Source organism: Scyliorhinus torazame, chromosome 7, assembly GCF_047496885.1.
Source record: "Scyliorhinus torazame isolate Kashiwa2021f chromosome 7, sScyTor2.1, whole genome shotgun sequence".
NCBI lineage: Eukaryota > Metazoa > Chordata > Chondrichthyes > Carcharhiniformes > Scyliorhinidae > Scyliorhinus > Scyliorhinus torazame.
Window position 1 is genome coordinate 227,146,918 of NC_092713.1, and position 22,134 is coordinate 227,169,051.

The 22,134-nt window shown below is 49.7% G+C and overlaps 1 protein-coding gene across 6 annotated transcripts in view; it reads right to left on the minus strand.

The window, feature by feature from the left end:
• ablim3 (actin binding LIM protein family, member 3) overlaps positions 1–22,134 on the minus strand; it is a 514,512-nt gene that overhangs the window by 96,550 nt on the left and 395,828 nt on the right. For 5 of the 6 annotated variants that reach the window (XR_011948320.1, XR_011948319.1, XR_011948322.1 and 2 more), the window contains exons 10-11: positions 18,605–18,760; positions 15,523–15,552 (exon numbers count right to left, since the gene is read on the minus strand). Coding sequence is in view for 1 of the 6 variants with exons in the window: in XM_072512118.1 (XP_072368219.1) it covers positions 15,523–15,552; positions 18,605–18,760 (186 nt within the window). In the remaining 5 variants the exon portion in view is untranslated. The remainder of the gene's footprint in view (positions 1–15,522; positions 15,553–18,604; positions 18,761–22,134) is intronic. The other variant, XR_011948323.1, reaches the window with a different exon arrangement.

Sequence of the window (22,134 nt, forward strand, 5' to 3'; positions counted from 1 at the left end):
GTCTTCTTCCAACAGCGGTACTCCCAGTCGCGCTGCCCGAACTGACGGCTGCTGCCACTGCCAGTGCCTCCCAGGCGGCATTGGCAGTCCTGTTGCTGGTCCTCTGACCCACCCCCCTCCCCCTCCCCCTCCACCCCGGGAACAGAGTATCCCATCTCACCTCCAGGGCATCGAGCAGCTTGGCCAGGTTGACATCCCCGAGGTACGGAGCAGGTCTATGTGGTGCCATATACGTGTGCTGCTTGGGAGTGAGTTCAGAGGAACGTTTGTGAACAGCTCTGCCTTGTTAGTGGGGAGCTGCCGGGCACGGCTCCGGCGAATCAGCTAATGGAACAGCCAGTTCCGCTGTGAAGCTCATGGGGGATCATTTTTGATACTAAGTGGTGTTAAATATGGGCCACGGTCTTGGCGGTTTGGCCATTAGGAAGCTGGGGCAGCACAGTAGCATTGTGGATTGCACAATTGCTTCACAGCTCCAGGATCGATTCCGGCTTGTGTCACTGTCTGTGCGGAGCCTGCACATCCTCCCCGTGTGTGCGTGGGTTTCCTCCGGGTGCTCCGGTTTCCTCCCACAGTCCAAAGATGTACAGGTTAGGTGGATTGGCAATGATAAAGTGCCCTTAGTGTCCAAAATTGCCCTTAGTGTTGGGTGGGGTTACTGGGTTATGGGGATAGGGTGGAGGTGTTGACCTTGGGTAGGGTGCTCTTTCCAAGAGCCGGTGCAGACTCGATGGGCTGAATGGCCTCCTTCTGCACTGTAAATTCCATGAATTCTATGAACTCTATCACCCGAGAAGTCACACCCGATATGACATTTCCAACTTTTCCTGTTAAATCGCACCCGCTATCTTTAGTTGCTTAATAGTTCAAAGAATAAAGTTGAGTTGCCACTCATTTTTGCTGCTTTAATAGCACGTGTATTCTTTGTACACTAGTTTACATAATTACTGACTGAAATGTTTCATGGAAACTAAGCTCAAGACCTGATACACGTTTTTAAGATCTTGTTGTTTTTGCTCCCAATTCGGCATTAATTCAGTCAAAGTTGTCTCTTGCTCGAACGTATTTGGCATGTTGCAGACATTTTATAAAGCCATTGCCAACAAATTAAGAGCTCCCTAAAGTACCAGCACCTGCTGCACTATGGAAACAGGCTCATAATTCAACCAAATCTATTGCTTGCACACAGATTTAGTATTAGCTAAAGCCTTGAAACACATTCCGGAATGATGCACATTTTGAGATCTTAGATTTGTAATTGAGTGTTTTGAGGTAGATTTGTAAAGTGAGGAATGAATTATTTTAATCAATGGATACAAAACAGTCTCTTGATAGTGTGGGGAACGTTTGCATGAATCCATGTATCAGAGGGCCCTATGTCAGAGTCTGGAATGGATAAATTGTTGGATATACTATCAGCCATTTCCTTCTTTGGAATCCACTCGTTGTTGGTACCAACCTGCTTTGAGGCTGTTAAAGGTGTGAATTCTGCTACTTGAGGGTAAAGAAATGCTTCAAGGTGCCAATGTTGTGGCGGGGTAAGGAGGCCCTTATGAGATTTTGTATTCAGTCCTAAAATGAGTACGTCACCGAGGTGCGTCTAATCACTGTCCTTCACCAACGAGAGGGACATGACGGATGTTGAGGCTAGGGATGGATGTTTAAATACTCTAGGTCAAGTCGGCATAAGGAAGGGGGAAGTTTTTGGAATTCTAAAAGGCATTAAGGTGGACAAGTCCCCAGGTCCAGATGGGATCTATCCCAGGTTACTGAGGGAAGCGAGGGACGAAATAGCTGGGGCCTTAACAGATATCTTTGCAGCATCCTTGAGCACGGGTGAGGTCCTGGAGGGCTGGAGAATTGCTAATGTTGTCCCTTTGTTTAAGAAGGATAGCAGGGATAATCCATGCAATTATAGACCTGTGAGCTTGACGTCAGAGGTCGGCAAACTGTTGGAGAAGATACTGAGGGATAGGATCTATTCACATTTGGAAGAAAATAGACTTATCAGTGATAGGCAGCATGGTTTTGTGCAGGGAAGGTCATGTCTTACAAACCTAATAGAATTCTTTGAGGAAGTGACAAAGTTAATTGATGAGGGAAGGGCTGTAGATGTCATATACATGGACTTCAGTAAGGCGTTTGATAAAGTTTCCCATGGCAGGTTGATGGAAAAAATGAAGTCATATGGGGTTCAGGGTGTACTAGCTAGATGGATAAAGAACTGGCTGGGCAACAGGAGACAGAGAGTAGTGGTGGAAGGGAGTGTCTCAAAATGGAGAAAGGTGACTAGTGGTATTCTACAGGGATCCGTGCTCGGACCACTGTTGTTTGTGATATACATAAATGATCTGGACGAAGGTATAGGTGGTCTGATTAGCAAGTTTTCAGATGATACTAAGATTGGTGGAGTTGCAGATAGCGAGGAGGACTGTCAGAGAATACAGCAAAATATAGATAGATTGGAGAGTTGGGCAGAGAAATGGCAGATGGAGTTCAATCCAGGCAAATGTGAGGTGATGCATTTTGGAAGATCTAATTCAAGAGCGGACTATACGGTCAATGGAAGAGTCCTGGGGAAAATTGATGTACAGAGAAATCTGGGAGTTCAGGTCCATTGTACCCTGAAGGTGGCAACACAGGTCGATAGAGTGGTCAAGAAGGCATACAGCATGCTTGCCTTCATCGGACGGGGTATTGAGTACAAGAGTCGGCAGGTCATGTTACAGTTGTATAGGACTTTGGTTAGGCCACATTTGGAATACTGCGTGCAATTCTGCTCGCCACATTACCAGAAGGATGTGGATGCTTTAGAGAGGGTGCAGAGGAGGTTCACCAGGATGTTGCCTGGTATGGAGGGTGCTAGCTATGAAGAAAGGTTGAGTAGATTAGGATTGTTTTCGTTGGAAAGACGGAGGTTGAGGGGGGACCTGATTGAGGTCTACAAAATTATGAGAGATATGGACAGGGCGGATAGCAACAAGTTTTTTCCAAGAGTGGGGGTGTCAATTACATGGGGTCACGATTTCAAGGTGAGAGGGGGAAGGTTTAAGGGAGATGTGCGTGGAATGTTTTTTACGCAGAGGGTGGTGGGTGCCTGGAACGCTTTGCCAGCGGAGGTGGTAGAGGCGGGCACGATAGCATCATTTAAGATGAATCTAGACAGATATATGAATGGGCGGGGAACAGAGAACAAAGAACAACAAACAAAGAACAAAGAAATGTACAGCACAGGAACAGGCCCTTCGGCCCTCCAAGCCCGTGCCGACCATGCTGCCCGACTAAACTACAATCTTCTACACTTCCTGGGTCCGTATCCTTCTATTCCCATTCTATTCATATATTTGTCAAGATGCCCCTTAAATGTCCCCATCATCCCTGCTTCCACTACATCCTCCGGTAGCGAGTTCCAGGCACCCACTACCCTCTGCGTAAAAAACTTGCCTCGTACATCTACTCTAAACCTTGCCCCTCTCACCTTAAACCTATGCCCCCTAGTAATTGACCCCTCTACCCTGAGGAAAAGCCTCTGACTATCCACTCTGTCTATGCCCCTCATAATTTTGTATACCTCTATCAGGTCGCCCCTCAACCTCCTTCGTTCCAGTGAGAACAAACCGAGTTTATTCAATCGCTCCTCATAGCTAATGCCCTCCATACCAGGCAACATTCTGGTAAATCTCTTCGGCACCCTCTCTAAAGCCTCCACATCCTTCTGGTAGTGTGGCGACCAGAATTGAACACTATACTCCAAGTGTGGCCTAACTAAGGTTCTATACAGCTGCAACATGACTTGCCAATTCTTATACTCAATGCCCCGGCCAATGAAGGCAAGCATGCCGTATGCCTTCTTGACTACCTTCTCCACCTGTGTTGCCCCTTTCAATGACCTGTGGACCTGTACTCCTAGATCTCTTTGACTTTCAATACTCTTGAGGGTTCTACCATTCACTGTATATTCCCTACCTGCATTAGACCTTCCAAAATGCATTACCTCACATTTGTCTGGATTAAACTCCATCTGCCATCTCTCCGCCCAAGTCTCCAGACAATCTAAATCCTGCTGTATCCTCCGACAATCCTCATCGCTATCCGCAATTCCACCAACCTTTGTGTCGTCTGCAAACTTACTAATCAGACCAGTTACATTTTCCTCCAAATCATTTATATATACTACAAAGAGCAAAGGTCCCAGCACTGATCCCTGTGGAACACCACTGGTCACAGCCCTCCAATTAGAAAAGCATCCCTCCATTGCTACTCTCTGCCTTCTATGGTCTAGCCAGTTCTGTATCCACCTTGCCAGCTCACCCCTGATCCCGTGTGACACCTTTTGTACTAGTCTACCACGAGGGACCTTGTCAAAGGCCTTACTGAAGTCCATATAGACAACATCTACTGCCCTACCTGCATCAATCATCTTAGTGACCTCCTTGAAAAACTCGATCAAGTAAGTGAGACACGACCTCCCCTTCACAAAACCGTGCTGCCTCTCACTAATACGTCCATTTGCTTCCAAATGGGAGTAGATCCTGTCTCGAAGAATTCTCTCCAGTAATTTCCCTACCACTGAAGTAAGGCTCACCGGCCTGTAGTTCCCGGGATTATCCTTGCTACCCTTCTTAAACAGAGGAACAACATTGGCTATTCTCCAGTCCTCCGGGACATCCCCTGAAGACAGCGAGGATCCAAAGATTTCTGTCAAGGCCTCAGCAATTTCCTCTCAAGCCTCCTTCAGTATTCTGGGGTAGATCCCATCAGGCCCTGGGGACTTATCTACCTTAATATTTTTTAAGACACCCAACACCTCGTCTTTTTGGATCACAATGTGACCCAGGCTATCTACACTCCCTTCTCCAGACTCAACATCTACCAATTCCTTCTCTTTGGTGAATACTGATGCAAAGTATTCATTTAGTACCTCGCCCATTTCCTCTGGCTCCACACATAGATTCCCTTGCCTATCCTTCAGTGGGCCAACCCTTTCCCTGGCTACCCTCTTGCTTTTTATGTACGTGTAAAAAGCCTTGGGATTTTCCTTAACCCTATTTGCCAATGACTTTTCGTGACCCCTTCTAGCCCTTCCGACTCCTTGCTTAAGTTCCTTCCTACTTTCCTTATATTCCACGCAGGCTTCATCTGTTCCCAGCCTTTTAGCCCTGACAAATGCCTCCTTTTTCTTTTTGACGAGGCCTACAATATCACTCGTCATCCAAGGTTCCCGGAAATTGCCGTATTTATCTTTCTTCCTCACAGGAACATGCCGGTCCTGTATTCCTTTCAACTGACACTTGAAAGCCTCCCACATGTCAGATGTTGATTTGCCCTCAAACATCCGCCCCAATCTATGTTCTTCAGTTCCCGCCTAATATTGTTATAATTAGCCTTCCCCCAATTTAGCACATTCATCCTCGGACCACTCTTATCCTTGTCCACCAGTACTTTAAAACTTACTGAATTGTGGTCACTGTTACCGAAATGCTCCCCTACTGAAACATCTACCACCTGGCCGGGCTCATTCCCCAATACCAGGTCCAGTACCGCCCCTTCCCTAGTTGGACTGTCTACATATTGTTTTAAGAAGCCCTCCTTACAAACTCCGCCCCGTCTAAGCCCCTGGCACTAAGTGAGTCCCAGTCAATATTGGGGAAGTTGAAGTCTCCCATCACCACAACCCTGTTGTTTTTACTCTTTTCCAAAATCTGTCTACCTATCTGCTCCTCTATCTCCCGCTGGCTGTTGGGAGGCCTGTAGTATACCCCCAACATTGTGACTGCACCCTTCTTATTCCTGATCTCTACCCATATAGCCTCACTGCCCTCTGAGGTGTCCTCTCGCAGTACAGCTGTGATATTCTCCCGAACAAGTAGCGCAACTCCGCCTCCCCTTTTACATCCCCCTCTATCCCGCCTGAAACATCTAAATCCTGGAACGTTTAGCTGCCAATCCTGCCCTTCCCTCAACCAGGTCTCTGTAATGGATCTACTTCCCTCTGTAAGAGGGAAGTAGATCCTTGGAAAATAGAAGACAGGTTTAGATAAAGGATTTGGATCGGCGCAGGCTGGGAGGGCCGAAGTGCCTGTTCCTGTGCTGTAATTTTCTTTGTTCTTTTGTTTGTTTGACAGTGACCCAGAGCCGGGATCGAACCTGAGACCTCGGCGCCCTGACGCAGCAGGGCTAACCCACTGCGCCACCGTGCTGCCCCTCCCCGACCACATTTTGGCAAATCCAACCACAAATCGATACTCCTCCTTCCGGCTTACAAACAGCAACTCAAGCGTGCTGAGTGTAGCGCACAAAGACTCCGTGAGACGAATAGAGTGAATTCGATGAGGCTTTATTAAGCGTGTCTGTTCCCCCGCAGCTCGATAGTAAACTGGCCTGTGGGGGAAGACTCCGGCTTCTTATACTCCGCCTTCAGGGCGGAGCTAGAGGTCAACGGCCAACCAGGACCCGGGATCTGTCAGCCAATGACATTAGGGCTTCCAGTCCCACATGACCCCCAATACATACTACCACATTCACCCCTTGTCAAAAATGAACCCGGCGGGGTGATGCTTCGTATGGTGGTAAGGGTTTACAGGGCTGGTCCTGGGAGGAAAAAAAACATTCACATGGCAATATAGTATTGTACAATTTTGTCCTGTTGCAACTATTTACAGAGGGTATAGGAAGAAAAGCAAAATGTTCTTGCGACAAGTCCATATTTAGTTTTAGATCGACGCCACGAGTCGGTCGGGTGGTCTGGTCGTCCGTGTCGATCGCCTCGGCCCCGGTGGTGGTGGTGCTTGTACCGGTGTTGTCGCCTCCAGGAGCCTTACGGTTTCAGCTTGGGCTTTATTCTTGGTCGGTGCTGAGTGGAGGGGAACCGATCCTCCTGGGAAGGGGGCGGTCGCGGGGTGCGGCGGTGGCAGGAAGGGGGGGGGGTTGGGTTGATGGTGTCGGGGGGGTGTGCGTGTTGCCGGCGGGCGCCAGATCCCGCAGGGAGACCGTGTCCTGTCGGCCGTCGGGGTACTCCACGTAGGCGTACTGGGGGTTCGCGTGGAGGAGGTGAACCCTTTCGACCAACGGGTCCGCCTTATGTGCCCGCACATGCTTTCGGAGCAGGATGGGTCCTGGGGCCGCCAGCCAGGTCGGCAGCGACATTCCAGAGGAGGACCTCCTAGGGAAAACAAGGAGACGCTCATGAGGCGTTTGATTAGTGCTCGTACATAATAACGACCGGATGGAGTGGAGAGCGCCCGGGAGGACCTCCTGCCACCGTGAATCTGGGAGGTCCCTGCACCGTAGGGCCAGTAGGACGGCCTTCCAGACCGTGCCGTTCTCCCTCTCTACTTGCCCGTTCCCCCGGGGGTTGTAGCTGGTCGTCCTGCTTGAGGCTATGCCCTTGCTGAGCAGGAACTGGCGCAGCTCGTCACTCATGAAAGAGGACCCCCTGTCGCTGTGGATGTATGCGGGGTAACCGAACAGTGTGAAGATGCTGTTCAGGGCTTTAATGACTGTGGCCGCGGTCATGTCAGAACAGGGAATGGCAAAAGGAAAGCGGGAGTATTCGTCCACCACATTAAGAAAATATGCGTTGCGGTCGGTGGAGGGGAGGGGCCCTTTGAAATTGAGACTGAGGCGTTCAAAGGGGCGGGAAGCCTTAATCAGGTGCGCTCCATCCGGCCTGAAAAAATGCGGCTTGCATTCCGCGCAGATGTGGCAGTCCCTTGTGACTGTACGGACCTCCTCTAAAGAGTATGGGAGATTGCTGAAGTGGTAAAACCGAGTGACCCACGGGTGGCAGAGGTCCTCGTGGAGGGTTTGGAGGCGGTTAATTTGTGCGTTGGCACATGTGCCGCGGGATAGGGCATCGGACGGCTCGTTCAGCTTTCCGGGACGATACAAAATCTCATAGTTGAAGGTGGAGAGCTCGATCCTCCACCTTAAGATCTTGTCGTTTTTGATTTTGCCCCACTGTGCATTATCGAACATGAAGGCTACCGAGCGTTGGTCAGTGAGGAGAGTGAATCTCCTGCCGGCCAGGTAATGCCTCCAATGTCGCACAGCTTCCACTATGGCTTGGGCTTCCTTTTCTACAGAAGAGTGGCGGATTTCTGAGGCGTGGAGGGTCCGGGAGAAAAAGGCCACGGGTCTGCCCGCTTGGTTAAGGGTGGCCGCTAGAGCTACGTCGGAGGCGTCGCTCTCGACCTGGAAGGGGAGGGACTCGTCGATGGCGCGCATCGTGGCCTTTGCGATATCCGCTTTGATGCGGCTGAAGGCCTGGCAAGCCTCTGTCGACAGAGGGAAGGTCGTGGTCTGTATTAGGGGGCAGGCCTTGTCTGCGTACTGGGGGACCCACTGGGCGTAGTATGAAAAGAACCCCAGGCAGCGTTTCAGGGCTTTTGGGCAGTGCGGGAGGGGAAATTCCATGAGTGCGCGCATACGTTCGGGGTCGGGGCCTATTATCCCATGGCGCACTACGTAGCCCAGAATGGCTAACCGATCGGTGCTAAAAACGCACTTGTCCTCGTTGTACGTGAGGTTCAAGGCTTTGGCGGTCTGGAGGAATTTTTGGAGGTTGGCGTCGTGGTCCTGCTGATCGTGGCCGCAGATGGTTACATTGTCGAGATACGGGAACGTGGCCCGCAACCCATGTTGATCAACCATTCGGTCCATCTCCCGTTGGAAGACCGAGACCCCGTTTGTGACGCCAAAAGGGACCCGTAGGAAATGGTATAATCGCCCGTCTGCCTCGAAGGCTGTGTACTTGCGGTCACTTGGGCGGATGGGGAGCTGATGGTAGGCGGACTTGAGGTCCACGGTGGAGAAGACTTTATATTGGGCAATCCGGTTGACCATGTCGGATATGCGGGGGAGAGGGTACGCGTCTAGTTGTGTGTACCTGTTGATGGTCTGGCTATAGTCAATGACCATCCTTTGTTTCCCCCCTGTCTTCACTACTACCACCTGCGCTCTCCAGGGACTATTGCTGGCCTGGATTATGCCCTCCTTTAGTAGCCGCTGGACTTCGGACCGAATGAAGGTCCGGTCCTGGGCGCTGTACTGTCTGCTCCTAGTGGCGACGGGTTTGCAATCCGGGGTGAGGTTCGCAAACAAGGACGGGGGTTGCACCTTGAGGGTTGCGAGGCCGCAGATAGTGAGTGGGGGTATTGGGCCGCCGAATTTGAACGTAAGGCTCTGTAGATTGCATTGGAAATCTAATCCCAGCAAGGTGGAGGCACAGAGTTGGGGAAGGACGTTTAGTTTGTAGTTTTTGAACTCCCACCCCTGCAGCGTTAGGGTAACTATGCAGAATCCCTGGATCTGTACGGAGTGGGATCCTGCAGCTAGGGAAATCTTTTGTGCGCTGGGATAGGTGGTCAAGGAACAGCGTCTTACCGTGTCGGGGTGTATAAAGCTCTCCGTGCTCCCGGAGTTGATTAGGCATGGCGTCTCGTGGCCGTTTATTAGCACCGTTGTCGTCGTCATCTGGAGTGTCCGGGGCCGAGCTTGATCGAGCGTAATTGAAGCGAGACGTGGTTGTAGTAGTGGAGTGGGGTCTGTTGTTGCCGTCCAAGATGGCGTCGGGGATGGACAAAATGGCCGCCCCCATACATCGCACGTGGCTGGGGGGTCACAAGATGGCGGCGGGGGTGGACAAAATGGCGGCGCACCTCCTCCCTCGTGGTGGCCGGGACCCAAAATGGCGGCATCTGTGGGTCGCACATGGTGCGCTGGGGGGGGGGGGCTGGGGAGCGCTAGGACCGCGAGCGCTAGGACCGCGAGCGCTAGGACCGCGAGCGCTAGGACCGCGCGGAGCTCCCTCACCGGGGACAGCGGTGGTCGGGGCCCAAGTAGGTGGCGCCGGCGGGTCAGGCGTGGGGCGCGGGGTGGGGGTTGTTAGGGACGCGCAAAACTCCCTCCTCTCCGTGGAGAGTGTTGGCTGGGACCCAAAGCGGTCGCGCCGGCGGCGGGTCATACATGGGCTGCGGGGAGTGGGGTTGGGGAGCGTAAGCGGCGTGCAGAGCTCCCTGTTCTCCCGGGACCTCGGTGGTCGGGACCCAGAGCGGCTGCGCCTGCGGGTCATACATGGCGTGCTGGGGGGGTTGGGGCGCGTAAACGGGTTGCAGGGCTCCCTGTTATCCCGGGACAGCGGCGACCTCGCGGGACCGGCACACAACCGCATAATGGCCCTTTTTGCCGCAGCTTTTGCAGATAGCTGCGCGGGCCGGGCAGCGCTGTCGGGGGTGTTTCGCCTGGCCGCAGAAATAACAGCGGGCGCCCCCGGTGCGACTCGGCGTTTGGACCGCGCAAGCCTGTGGGGTGTCCGGGGGGGGGGGGGGGGGGGGAGGGGGTTTGCCGCGACGGGTACGTACGGGGCCCAATGGGCTGCCGCGCGGTCGGGGCCGTGGGCGCGGGTATTACGCGCCGCCACGTCTAGGGAGGCTGCTAGGGCCCGTGCCTCTGAGAGTCCTAGCGACTCTTTTTCTAGAAGTCTTTGGCGGATTTGGGAGGATTGCATACCTGCCACAAAAGCATCGCGCATTAACATGTCCATGTGTTCGTTTGCGTTCACCGACGGGCAGCTGCAGTCTCGTCCCAAAATCAGCAGCGCGGCGTAGAATTCGTCCATCGATTCTCCGGGAGCTTGCCGTCTCGTCGCGAGCTGGTAGCGAGCGTAGATTTGGTTAACTGGGCGGACATAGAGACTTTTCAGTGCTGCGAACGCCGTCTGGAAATCCTCCGCGTCTTCGATGAGGGAGAAAATCTCCGTGCTCACCCTCGAGTGCAGGACCTGCAGTTTTTGGTCTTCTGTGACCCGGCTGGTGGTCGTTCTGAGGTAGGCCTCGAAGCAAGTCTGCCAGTGCTTGAAGGCTGCTGCCGCGTTCACTGCGTGGGGGCTGATCCTCAGGCATTCCGGAATGATCCTGAGCTCCATAGTCCTTTTTAGGCACGCTTAATAAATTGTAGCGCACAAAGACTCCGTGAGACGAATAGAGTGAAGTCGATGAGGCTTTATTAAGCGTGTCTGTTCCCCCGCAGCTCGATAGTAAACTGGCCTGCGGGGGAAGACTCCGGCTTCTTATACTCCGCCTTCAGGGCGGAGCTAGAGGTCAACGGCCAACCAGGACCCGGGATCTGTCAGCCAATGACATTAGGGCTTCCAGTCCCACATGATCCCCAATACATACTACCACACTGAGCTAGTCAAAAAAAACGTGCAGTGCTGGCCCGAGGCATCAGAGGATATCCTCCACGCCTGCTTGGAGTCTGTGGACTGGTCCATATTCACGGCTGCGGCAGCTAACCTGGACGAGTACACAACCACCATCACAGATTTCATCAGTAAATGTGTTGAGGACTGTGTACCAAAGAACACAATACGGGTGTTCCCCAATCGGAAACCCTGGCTTAACTGAAGGGTTCACTCCCTGCTCAAGTCACGGATGGAGGCATTCAAATCTGACAACCTTGACCTATGTAAGAAATCTAGGTACGACATACATACAGCCATCAGGGACACCAAAAGACAATATCGGACCAAACTAGAGTCGCAGGCCAACAACACAAATCCACGATGTCTATGGCGGGGCTTACACGAGATCAAAGGCTACAAAGCAAGGCCAGGCAGGATCTCTGGTGCTGGAGCATCTCTCCCCGATGAACGAACAAGTTCTATGCCCACTTTGAACAGTCAGCCAATGCATCAGTTCCCCTGCCCCAACAGCCCTGGACACACCTATACTCACTATTACAGCCTCAGAGGTAAGAGCTGCCTTCTTGAAAGTGACCTCGCAGAAAGCGACAGGCCCCGACGGAGTCCCTGGGCGAGCACTCAGATCCTGCATAGACCAGCTGGCGAGTGTATTCGCAGACATCTTCAACACCTCACTTCTGCGCTCCAAGGTTCCCACCTTCTTCAAGAAGACCCCCTTAATACCAGTACCAAAGAAGAACAAGGTAGCATGCTTCAATGACTGCCGACCGGTGTTCCTGACATCTGTTATCATGAAATGCTTTGAGTGATTAATCATGAGACAGATCAACACCAGCCTCCCAGACGGTCTCGATCCATTGCAGTTTTCCGATCGCCGCAACCGGTACACAGCAGATGCTATCTCCCTGGCTCTACAATCAACACTCAAACACCTCGACAACAAGGACACGTACGTCAGACTGCTATTCATAGACTACAGCTCCTCCTTCAACACCATCATCCCGACAAGACTAATAACCAAACTCTGCAATTTGGACTTGACACCTCCCACTGCCTCAGGAAGGCAGACAGCATTGTCAGAGACTCCTCGCACCCAGACATTTCCCTCTTCCAGACCCTTCCATCAGGCAGAAGATACAGAAGTCTGAAGACTCGCACATCTAGACTTAGGAACAGCTTCTTCCCCACAGCTACTAGACTCCTCAATGACTCTCCTTCGGACTGATCTGTTCCCTGTAAGACACTATTCATGGCACCCTATCCTGCTCTTGCTCATGTCGTATTGGCTTTGTTTGGTCCTTGTTCTGCTCTGTTACCAATTACTTACTTGTTGTTGTACTGTGTACTTTTTTGCATTCACTATAACTATCTACTATTCTTCGTTGTCCACTAGGTACGTATTGTGTATGTTTCCTTGGCTGCAGAAAAATATTTTTCACTGTACTTCGGTACATGTGACAATAAATAAATCAAATCAAATCAATCAAATCAAAAACAAAAAGGGATAGCATCTTTTCAGTATCCAGTCTGTCAAATCCTCTCAGGATCTTATATGTTCCAGTAATATCGGGTGCCTGAAAAGCAGCGCATCGCAGCACAACGTGGCCAATAGAAACCGGGAAACCCCGCTCCCAGGATCTACCCGGCTCACAATGCCTTGTACAGGCCGCCACAACTGGGGACCAGATGGAATGGCACATGTGGGGGTCTCCCAGGGGATCAGAGGCCCCAGGTGCTTGACTACTGGGCATGGTGGCACCCTTGCACTGCTGGTGTCACTTGGGCACCCTGGCAGTACCAGCCTGGCACTGCTCAGATGGCACTGCCAAGGTGCCGAGCTGCCATTTTTCAGATGGCGCCAAAGGGGCTGGGGGTGTCCTGCGTGGGTGTTGGGGGGCCTGGGGACCCCTTCATAGTGAGTTGGGGGGGTTCAGGGATCCGGTCGGGGGCTCTAGAGATTGGGATGCCATTTAAAGATGGGATCAAGGGGCGAAATTCTCCGGTATCGGCGCGATGTCTGCCGACTGGTGCCCAAAACGGAGCAAATCAGTCGGGCATCGCGCCGCCCCAAAGATGCGGAATGCTCTGCATCTTGGGGGGCCGAGCCCCAACCTTAAGGGGCTAGGTCGGCGCCGGACGAATTTCCGCCCCGCCAGCTGGCGGAAAAGGCCTTTGGTGCCCCGCCAACTGGCGCGGAAATGACATCTCCGGGCGGCGCATGCGCGGGAACGTTAGCGGCCGCTGACGGCATTCCCGCGCATGTGCAGTGGAGGAAGTCTCTTCCGCTTCCGCCATGGTGGAGACCGCGGCGAAGGCGGAAAGGAAAGAGTGCCCCCACGGCACAGGCCCGCCCGCGGATCGGTGGGCCCCAATCGTGGGCCAGGCCACCGTGGGGGCACCCCCCGGGGCCAGATCGCCCCGCGCCCCCCCCAGGACCCCGGAGCCCGCCCGCGCCGCCTTGTCCCGCCGGTAAGGTAGGTGGTTTAATCTACGCCGGCGGGACAGGCATTTTAGCGGCGGGACTTCGGCCCATCCGGGCCGGAGAATCGCGGGGGGGGGCCCCGCCAACCGGCGTGGCGGGATTCCCGCCCCCGCCGAATACCCGGTGCTGGACAATTCGGCAACCGGCGGGGGCGGGATTCACGCCAGCCCCCGGCGATTCTCCGACCCGGCGGGGGGTCGGAGAATCTCGCCCCTGATCTCTCACTACACTGGGGAATTCCGGCAAGCAGAGCTCCTCAGTGCAGAAAACAGGGCTATGAGTGGCCGCGGCTTCCGTAGGCCCACTTGGGCCCTTATATAACCGGGGACGCGTTAAATCACGGGGTGTTTCTCGGTGCTGCAAGCGCTGGGAAACATGCCGCTAAACGCCCCCACTGTGGGTCTTTGTTCCCATTTAGTTAAATTGTACCCATGGCCTCTCATGTTCGTATTCATTGAATTTCAGAAGAATATGAAACGGGAGCAAGAGTAGCTCATTTGACCCCTTATTTCTGAACAGTGATGCCTAGTTCTAGATTCTCCCACAAGAAGTAATATTCTTTCCACTTCCACCCTGCCAAGACCAATCAGGGTCTTATATATTTTAATCAAGTCCCCACTTACTCTTCGGAACCCCAGCTGATACAAGTCTAGCCTGTCCAACCTTTACTCATAAGACAACCCATCCATTCCAGATATCAGCCTAGTAAATGTTCAATGAACTGCTTCCAATGAATTCACATCCTTCTCTAAATAAGAAGACTAAGACTGTACACAGTTCTCCAGGTGTGTTCTCACCAAAGTCCTATATAACTGCAGCATACCTCCTCCCCTCTTTTGTATGCAGTTTCCCTCACAATAAACAATAGCATTTTATTAGCTTTCATAATTACTTGCTGTACCTGCACACTAGGCTTTTGTGATTCATGCAATAGGTCACCCAGATCCCTTTGCATCTCAGATCTGCAATCTCTCACCATTTAGATAATACGCTTCTTTTTTTATTCTTCCTGTCAAAATGGACAAATTCACATTTTCCCACATTATACTCCATTTGTCAGATCTTTACCCACGCACTTAACCTATCTATATGCCTTTGTAGCCTCCTTATGTACTCTTCACATCTTACTTTCCTACCTCTCTTTTTGTCATCAGATAATTAAGCAATTATCCCATCCAAGTCATTTATATTAATAATAAACAGTTGAGGACCCAACACTGACATGTGGGGAACACTACTCATTCTATCTTGTCAACCTGAAAATGCTGTTAGCCACCCAATACTCTATCCATGCCAGTATGTTGCCCCTTACACCGTGAGCTTTTATTTTCTGCAATAACCTTTGATGTGACACCTTATCAAATGCCTTCTGGAAATCTACATGAGATAATTTAGCAGCCATACATTCAACCCCTCCAGTATCTTTGCACATTCTATCAATATTTTGGCATAATCCAGACTTTTTGGGGTTGTGTTCGGGGAGGAAGTAAACTTTTGGTCTAAGAAAGCAGAATGTTAATTCCTGGTACTAAATGGATAATCTGAAGCATAGGTTGCCCCTTTCTCGTGAATGTTTTGTGCAGAACTCAGTCATAAATAACCTGTGCAGAATTTCCTGACATCATCCTCTGTCTAACAAAAAAATGTGAATAATATTGAACATTCCCCACCCCTGCTATTGGGACAATGCCCCTTCTCAAGGGCAATTAGGGATAGGCATCAAATGCTGGCCAAGCCAGCGAAGCCGACATCCCGTAAGAAAGGAATTTAAAATAATACATTTTGTTTCTTGTTGAAAGATCTTCTGAGACAAAATAAAGAAACTGATTGGAATTACCTGTGAATATGGTGACAGCATCCCAAGTGACTACAACAAAAGAATAAGATAGCATTTAGTACAAAACCATGCCACGGACATTACACACATTAATCAGAGGCAAATTACAAACCAGATTGTTAGGTGATGGATTACTGAGTTTTCCCCCGTTATAATAATCAACCTCAATTAAGTGCGTGATTCATTTTTCCACAATTTATTTACTTATCATGATAAAACCTCTGCCATAAACTAGTTTGAATGTGTAGGATTGCATGAGAAGATATTACTTTTAACTTGCTGTGGCTTACTGCAAAATTGGGCAGAATTTAATGTGGCCCATGAGCATGGTTACAAGGTTGGGTGGGGGAGGGGGGGGGTGGGCATAAAATCCGAAGAGACTTATCTCAATGGTGGGATAGGTTCACCTGAAGACCAATTGAGGCTCTAAAGTGTCCAATTAAGGGTCACTTAAGGGTCTCCTCCTTCAGTCGTTAACATTCAAGCAGTGGTGGGGTTTCGGGGGTTGACGCGGGGAGTGACCCTTCACTGTGTTAGGAGGCTGCTCAGCAAAGATTGGCGGCATGCCTGTGGGCCCGGCAGGAAGAGGCCCTCTTGATTGGGCACCTGTAGCCCATGGAAGGCACCTTCTGGCAGCAAGGGCTACCTCCGTAGAAACACCCATTCCTGTCCTCACCACCGACACCCACCTCGGCGAGTCCTATCCAAGTGGCCCTGGCCATTCAGCACCCACTCACCCAGGATTCAGGGCAGCATCCACAATGCTGCTCTGGGCAGGGTGCAGACCCAACAGCGACCATCACATGTAGTGGTGCGGCTAGGATTGTAGAGCTGCCGGGTCCTCCGATTGGGATTATCCCTTTAATCATCCCTTAAAGGACGAGAGACTCTCACTGGGCAGTAGATCTCCTGATGGACACACAATTGGGTCAGGGGTCCTGGAAATTATGAGGTGGTATGATCACTAGCTATCTGGCCTGTTGTCGGGGCCACCGCTATCCGCATTAAATTCAGCCAAAGGTGATTAACCGTGGGAGGAATTGAATGAAGAGCAGTAAATTGATAAAACTGTTTTATTATCAGGAGTAAATGGAATAGATAGATACAAATTAAAATTTAGCATTCGCTTTCGAAATGCTTACAAGGACTCACTTTATTGGAGTTGACTCAGGGCAACTCGGTGGCACAGCGATTAGCATTGCTGCCTCACAGTGGCGAGGTCTCAGGTTCGATCCTGGCTCTGGGTCACTGTCTGTGTGCACATTCTCCCCGTGTTTGCGTGGGTTTCGCCCCCACAACACAAAGATGTGCAGGTTAGGTGAATTGGCCACGCTAAATTGCCCCTTAATTGGAAAAAAATATTTGGGTACTCTAAATTTATTTTTTAAAATGGAGTTGACTCTACTACTTGCACTTAGCGTAATGAGGAATTATAGACTAAATAAGTTATTTTACACTGACTCTATTTTCCTAAATAAATAATAAATTAAAGAGGTTGAGGAAGATCCTCAGAGCTTTTCCTGTTCCACAGTTGTACAAAAGAAATAGAAGCAGGAGTAGGCCACGAGGCCTTCAGCCTGCCCCACCATTCAATACGATCGTGGCTGATTTATGCTGGCCTCCACTCCTTTTCCATGCCATTTCCCCATATCCCTCTATTCCTCGAATTATCAAATATTTATCCACCTCCACTTCAAATACTTCGAATGATCCAAACTCCAGCACCATCCGGGGCAGAGAATTCCAGAGATTCACCACCCTCTGCAAGAAAGTACCTCAGTTTTAAATGACTGGTCCTTTATCTTGTAGCTGTGACTCCTTGTTCGAGAATCTCCCATTAGTGAAAATATCTCACCATCTACCCTGTCAAGCCCCCTCAGGACCTTACAGGCTTGAATAAGGTCACCTCTCACTCTTCTAAACTCCAAGGAATACAGACCCAGACTATTTAGTCTCTCTTGATAGGACAACCCTCTCATCCCCGGCATTAGCCTGGTGAATCTCCTTTGGACTGCCTCCAACATTGCTTAATGATTTTTAGGTAAGGGGACCAAACTTTATGCAGTATTCCAGATGAGGTTGTAATTGCAGTATAAACAGGGTTTCCAGTGAGGTTACGGTGGCAGCTCCAAGGAATGTCCCAGCTACATTTTTTCAAAAACCTGATGCAATTTAAACCTATAAAAATGCTTTAACTTGAATAGAATTTCTTCTAATGCCCCTATTTCTAAAGGCACATTCCAATCTATGCAAGTCATGTCATGTAAATAAGAGATATGCTAAAGGGAAGTAAGATTAATTAAGAAGCTTTTTTTTCTCTGAAGGGCAACTAGGGATGGGCAATTAATGCTGGACTGTCCAGCGACGCCCACATCCGGTAAATTAATTTTTAAAATGTAAATAAGAGATATGCTTAAGGGAAGTAAGATTAGTTAAGAAGCTGTTAACCAATATTCATTTATATTCTTCATAAATTTAATGAAATGTTAATAGCAGATAAGGAGTATGCTCTCAGGTCTAAGAGAACGTCATTCAATATTCATTGTTTAAAAAAAATGTAATTAGGGTGGCACGGTGATGCAGTGGTTAACACTGCTGCCTCACAGTGCCGAGGATCTGGGTTCGATTCCGGCCCAAGGTCACTTTACGTGTGGCGTTTGCACATTCTCCCCTTGTCTGCGTGGGTCGCACCCCGCCCCCACAACCCAAACATGTGCAGGGTAGGTGGATTGGCCACTCTAAATTGCCCCTTAATTGGAAAAATTTTAAAAATAAATTTATTGCCATTCATATGCAAATTCAGATAGACAAGTGGGGTTTTTTTCAGATTAAACCTGTTGCATGTCAGAATGACTTTTTAGCCAGAGGTGCTGCTGAACAATATAGGAGTTGGCAGAAGGAGAGAAATTAGTCATGCTAGTGTTACATCCCACTGGTGGAATTTCAAAACAAACAATAGGCGACACCAGGAAAACAAACCATACACCTAATCTTGAGTAACGTTTGAATGTAACAAGTGCTCAGAACGTCGGGCAGAATGAACATTCCACGTAAAAATGAATCTTGCTCAGTTGCACAGTACCTCCCCGAAACTATGCCTTTCAAGCCTGTCTTCTGATGCGTATTTGAAATATGGCTCGTAGGAAACCAGATCAGGACGCTGAATGTCATAGATAGTTTTAACTTTGGGAAGAGCGGCCAGATCCCTATAGTCAAGTATTTCATTATCCACCTTGGCCTGAAATAAAGAGAGTAGGAAGAGAAGAAGAGAGGAAATCAGAAGAAAATATTAGATACAGAGAAAGTGAAAATGGAAAGAAAATGATTTTAAGTCATTAGATTCTAATTTTAAGCCGTTAGTTATTGAAACTATCACACTGGAGATATTGAAACTGTTTTGTGCAGAGGTAGCAGTGTTAGACTTTCATTGCTAAACAGAAAGAATCAGAGAATCGTTGCAGTGAAAGTGAGCTGTTGGACAGTGTTGCTTCACGTTGTGGAAATCATTACACTGAGTGGTCATCCCCTTTCGAAGAATGGCTTTCTACAACTTATGGAATCCATTCTGTTCTGTGGGAAAATGCACTAAATCAATTTCCTTAATTGTAAATAAATGGAATTGCAGTTCCCCAAAACATTGTTAAATCTCACATAATAATAATTGAACTTGACTTAATCAGCTACAATATATCATTGACCCTGGTCATGGACATTAAAAGTCAGATTTATTCTAGAGAGCAGGATCTATATCCTTTCAAACACAATATCACAAGAAGAGCCCTGTAATTTTTGATTTAAGCTCAGCAATCGAGGTATAAAAATACAGGTCACAATCCCAGATGTGAAGGTGGTCACTTGACCCTGGAGTATAGCAAAGGTTAAATTTGATTTTGGGAACAAATCAAGATGCACATTAAAGTATGTTGTTAGATCACATGGAGACAGATCCTGAGTGTGGCAGTCCAGTGTCTACTCCACTCAGCACTGGCAAATCTCTGAACGGATCCTAAATTAGGCCTCTAATTCATATTTGCATGGGCCCTAACACCTGTTTTAGTTGGCTATAAACAACATCTGAAAAATCATCTGATGTCCCTTAAGGTAGCAGTGATACAGTGGTTTAGAAGGCAGATGGTATACTTATCTTTATTAGCCGACGCATAGAATTTAAGAGCAGGGAGGTTATAAAACGCTGGTTAGACCACAGCTAGAGTATTGTGTGCAGTTCTGGAATCCACATTATAGGAGGGATGTGATAGCACTGGAAACGGTACAGAGGAGGTTTACCAGGATGTTGTCTAGCCTGGAGAGTTTTAGCAATGAAGGGAGATTGGATAGACTGAAGTTATTTTCCTTGGGCAGAGGAGACCGAGGGGGTCATGGTTGAGATGTATAAAATTATGAGGGGCATAGATAGAGTAGAGAGGAAGAAACATTTCCCCTTGGTGGAGGGATCAATGACCAGGGGGCATAGTTTTAAAGTAAAGGGCAGGAGGTTTAGAGGTATTGTGAGGAAAAGCGTTTTCACCCAGAACGTGGTGGGAGTCTGGAACTCGTTGCCTGAAAGGGTGGTGGAGGCAGAGCCCTCGTAACACTGAAGTAGTATTTAGATGTGCACTTGCGATGCCAAGGTATACAGGGCTACGGACCAAGTGCTGGAAAATAGGATTAGAATAGTTAGGTGGTTGTTTTTTGACCGGCGCAGACGGGATGGGCTGAAGGGTCCTTTCTGTGCTGTAGACCTCTCTGACATTTGTGGTTGAGTATGTTTCAGGCATCTTTGGGGCATGAGATATAGCCCTGCAAAATTGATCCAATTGCTCCTGAGTGAAAATTAAGTTACAATGAGTCCCAATATTGTCCTCTATTTGTTTGGATAGTGTCAGAAAGTTATCAATCAATTTAGCACTCACAATGGGTGTAAATTAATACCCCCCATGATATCCCTATTCCAGGAGCCATTTCTTTGTATCTGTAACAGTAACCTAGCTACAACAAGAGTTCAAAGTAGCAGTATGCGGGGGAAATCTCCTTTTTAATATGCATCAAGGGCAGCAGTTAATAGATGTTCATAATGCTATTTGCAATCAAACTGAACATGGAAAATGGTGCGACATTGTGCTAGTTTATGATCCAGGACTTGTCATTGATTTTCAAATCCTGAGTGAGATCTGTATTTCAAGTCATTCTGCAAGCAGCCTTCAGGGCTGTCTCTCAGGGCATGTCTTTTGAGTACAATTTGGCAAAGCTTATTTCACAAATGTCCCATTCTATGAATAAAACGTCCTGGCTTTCAAGTGTATTCAAGGATCTCATCGACTATGTGCTAGATTTCGAGGGTCTTCAGAGAAAAGGGTGGATACATCATTCACAATACCTCCTCAAGTGGTTTGAAAGAAGATGTCAATTTATGGAGCTCTTGGGCGGGATTCTCCCGTACCCGGCGGGGCGCGGGGGACCCAGCAGGACGGAGTGGCGTGAACCACTCCGGCGCGGGCCGCCCCAAAGGTGCGGAATCCTCCGCACCTTCAGGGGCTAGGCCCGCCCCGGAGTGGTTGGTGCCCCGCCGTGGAAGGCCTTTGGCGGCGCTCCAGCCGGGACTGAAGGGACTCTGCCAGCCGGAGCGGGTCTGCGCATGATCGGGAGCGTCAGCGGCTGCTGACGTCATCCCCGTACATGCGCGGGGGGGGGTTCACCTACGTGTCGGCCATCACGGAGGATTACACGGCCGGCGCGTAGGAATAGAGTGCCCCCACGGCCCCGATCGCGGGCCAGGCCACCGTGGGGGCACTCCCTGGGGCCAGATCGCCCTGGAGCCCGCCCACGCCGCCAGGTCCCGCCGGTAAGGGACCAACTCTAATTTACGCCGGCGGGACCTGCATAGAACGAGCGGGACTTCGGGCCATCCCGGTCAGAGAATCACCGGGGGGGGGGGGGGGCCCGCCGACCGGTGCGGCGTGATTCCCGCCCCCACCGAATCTCCGGCGCCGGAGAATTCGGCAGCCGGCGGGGGCAGGATTCACGTCGACCCCTGGCGATTCTCTGACTCGGCGGGGGTCGGAGAATCCCGCCCCAGATCTGTAGTATCTCCTAGCAACCCATTTTGCAAATTAGAAGATTGAGTTTATTTTTTTACTTGGTTCTGCCACAGGGAAGTTTGTGACAGCTTGAATTAAGTTTCTTTCTAAAACTTGTCAATCCAGTGGAAGTAACTGGGACTATTAACAATTGGATTGATTATCCAGAGAGAGGTTAGAACTCATGTTGACAGCAATGAAGAAGGGCAGGGTGGAGGAAGGTTACTTCTGTTATATTTGCACCCATAACGACAGTGGGATGACAGATGTGTTCAACAGGTATGTAGACAATCATAGATTCAGTAATTTAAAACAATTAGTTCCTGGGCATAGTTTAGACTTTCTAAGTGGTTAGTTTGTTTAAACTGTTTTGAGCAGTGAAGTTTTCATTTTGCTACCCTCTTAGGCCTGAATTTTCACACAGATGGAAGGTCTCCATGCTGTAGCCAAAATGGCACTGGAGCCCTGATTCCGGAAAGCTTGCCTCCGAAACCAGCACCCACAATTTTAACTTGGGTGGGGCTGAGGGGGAGAA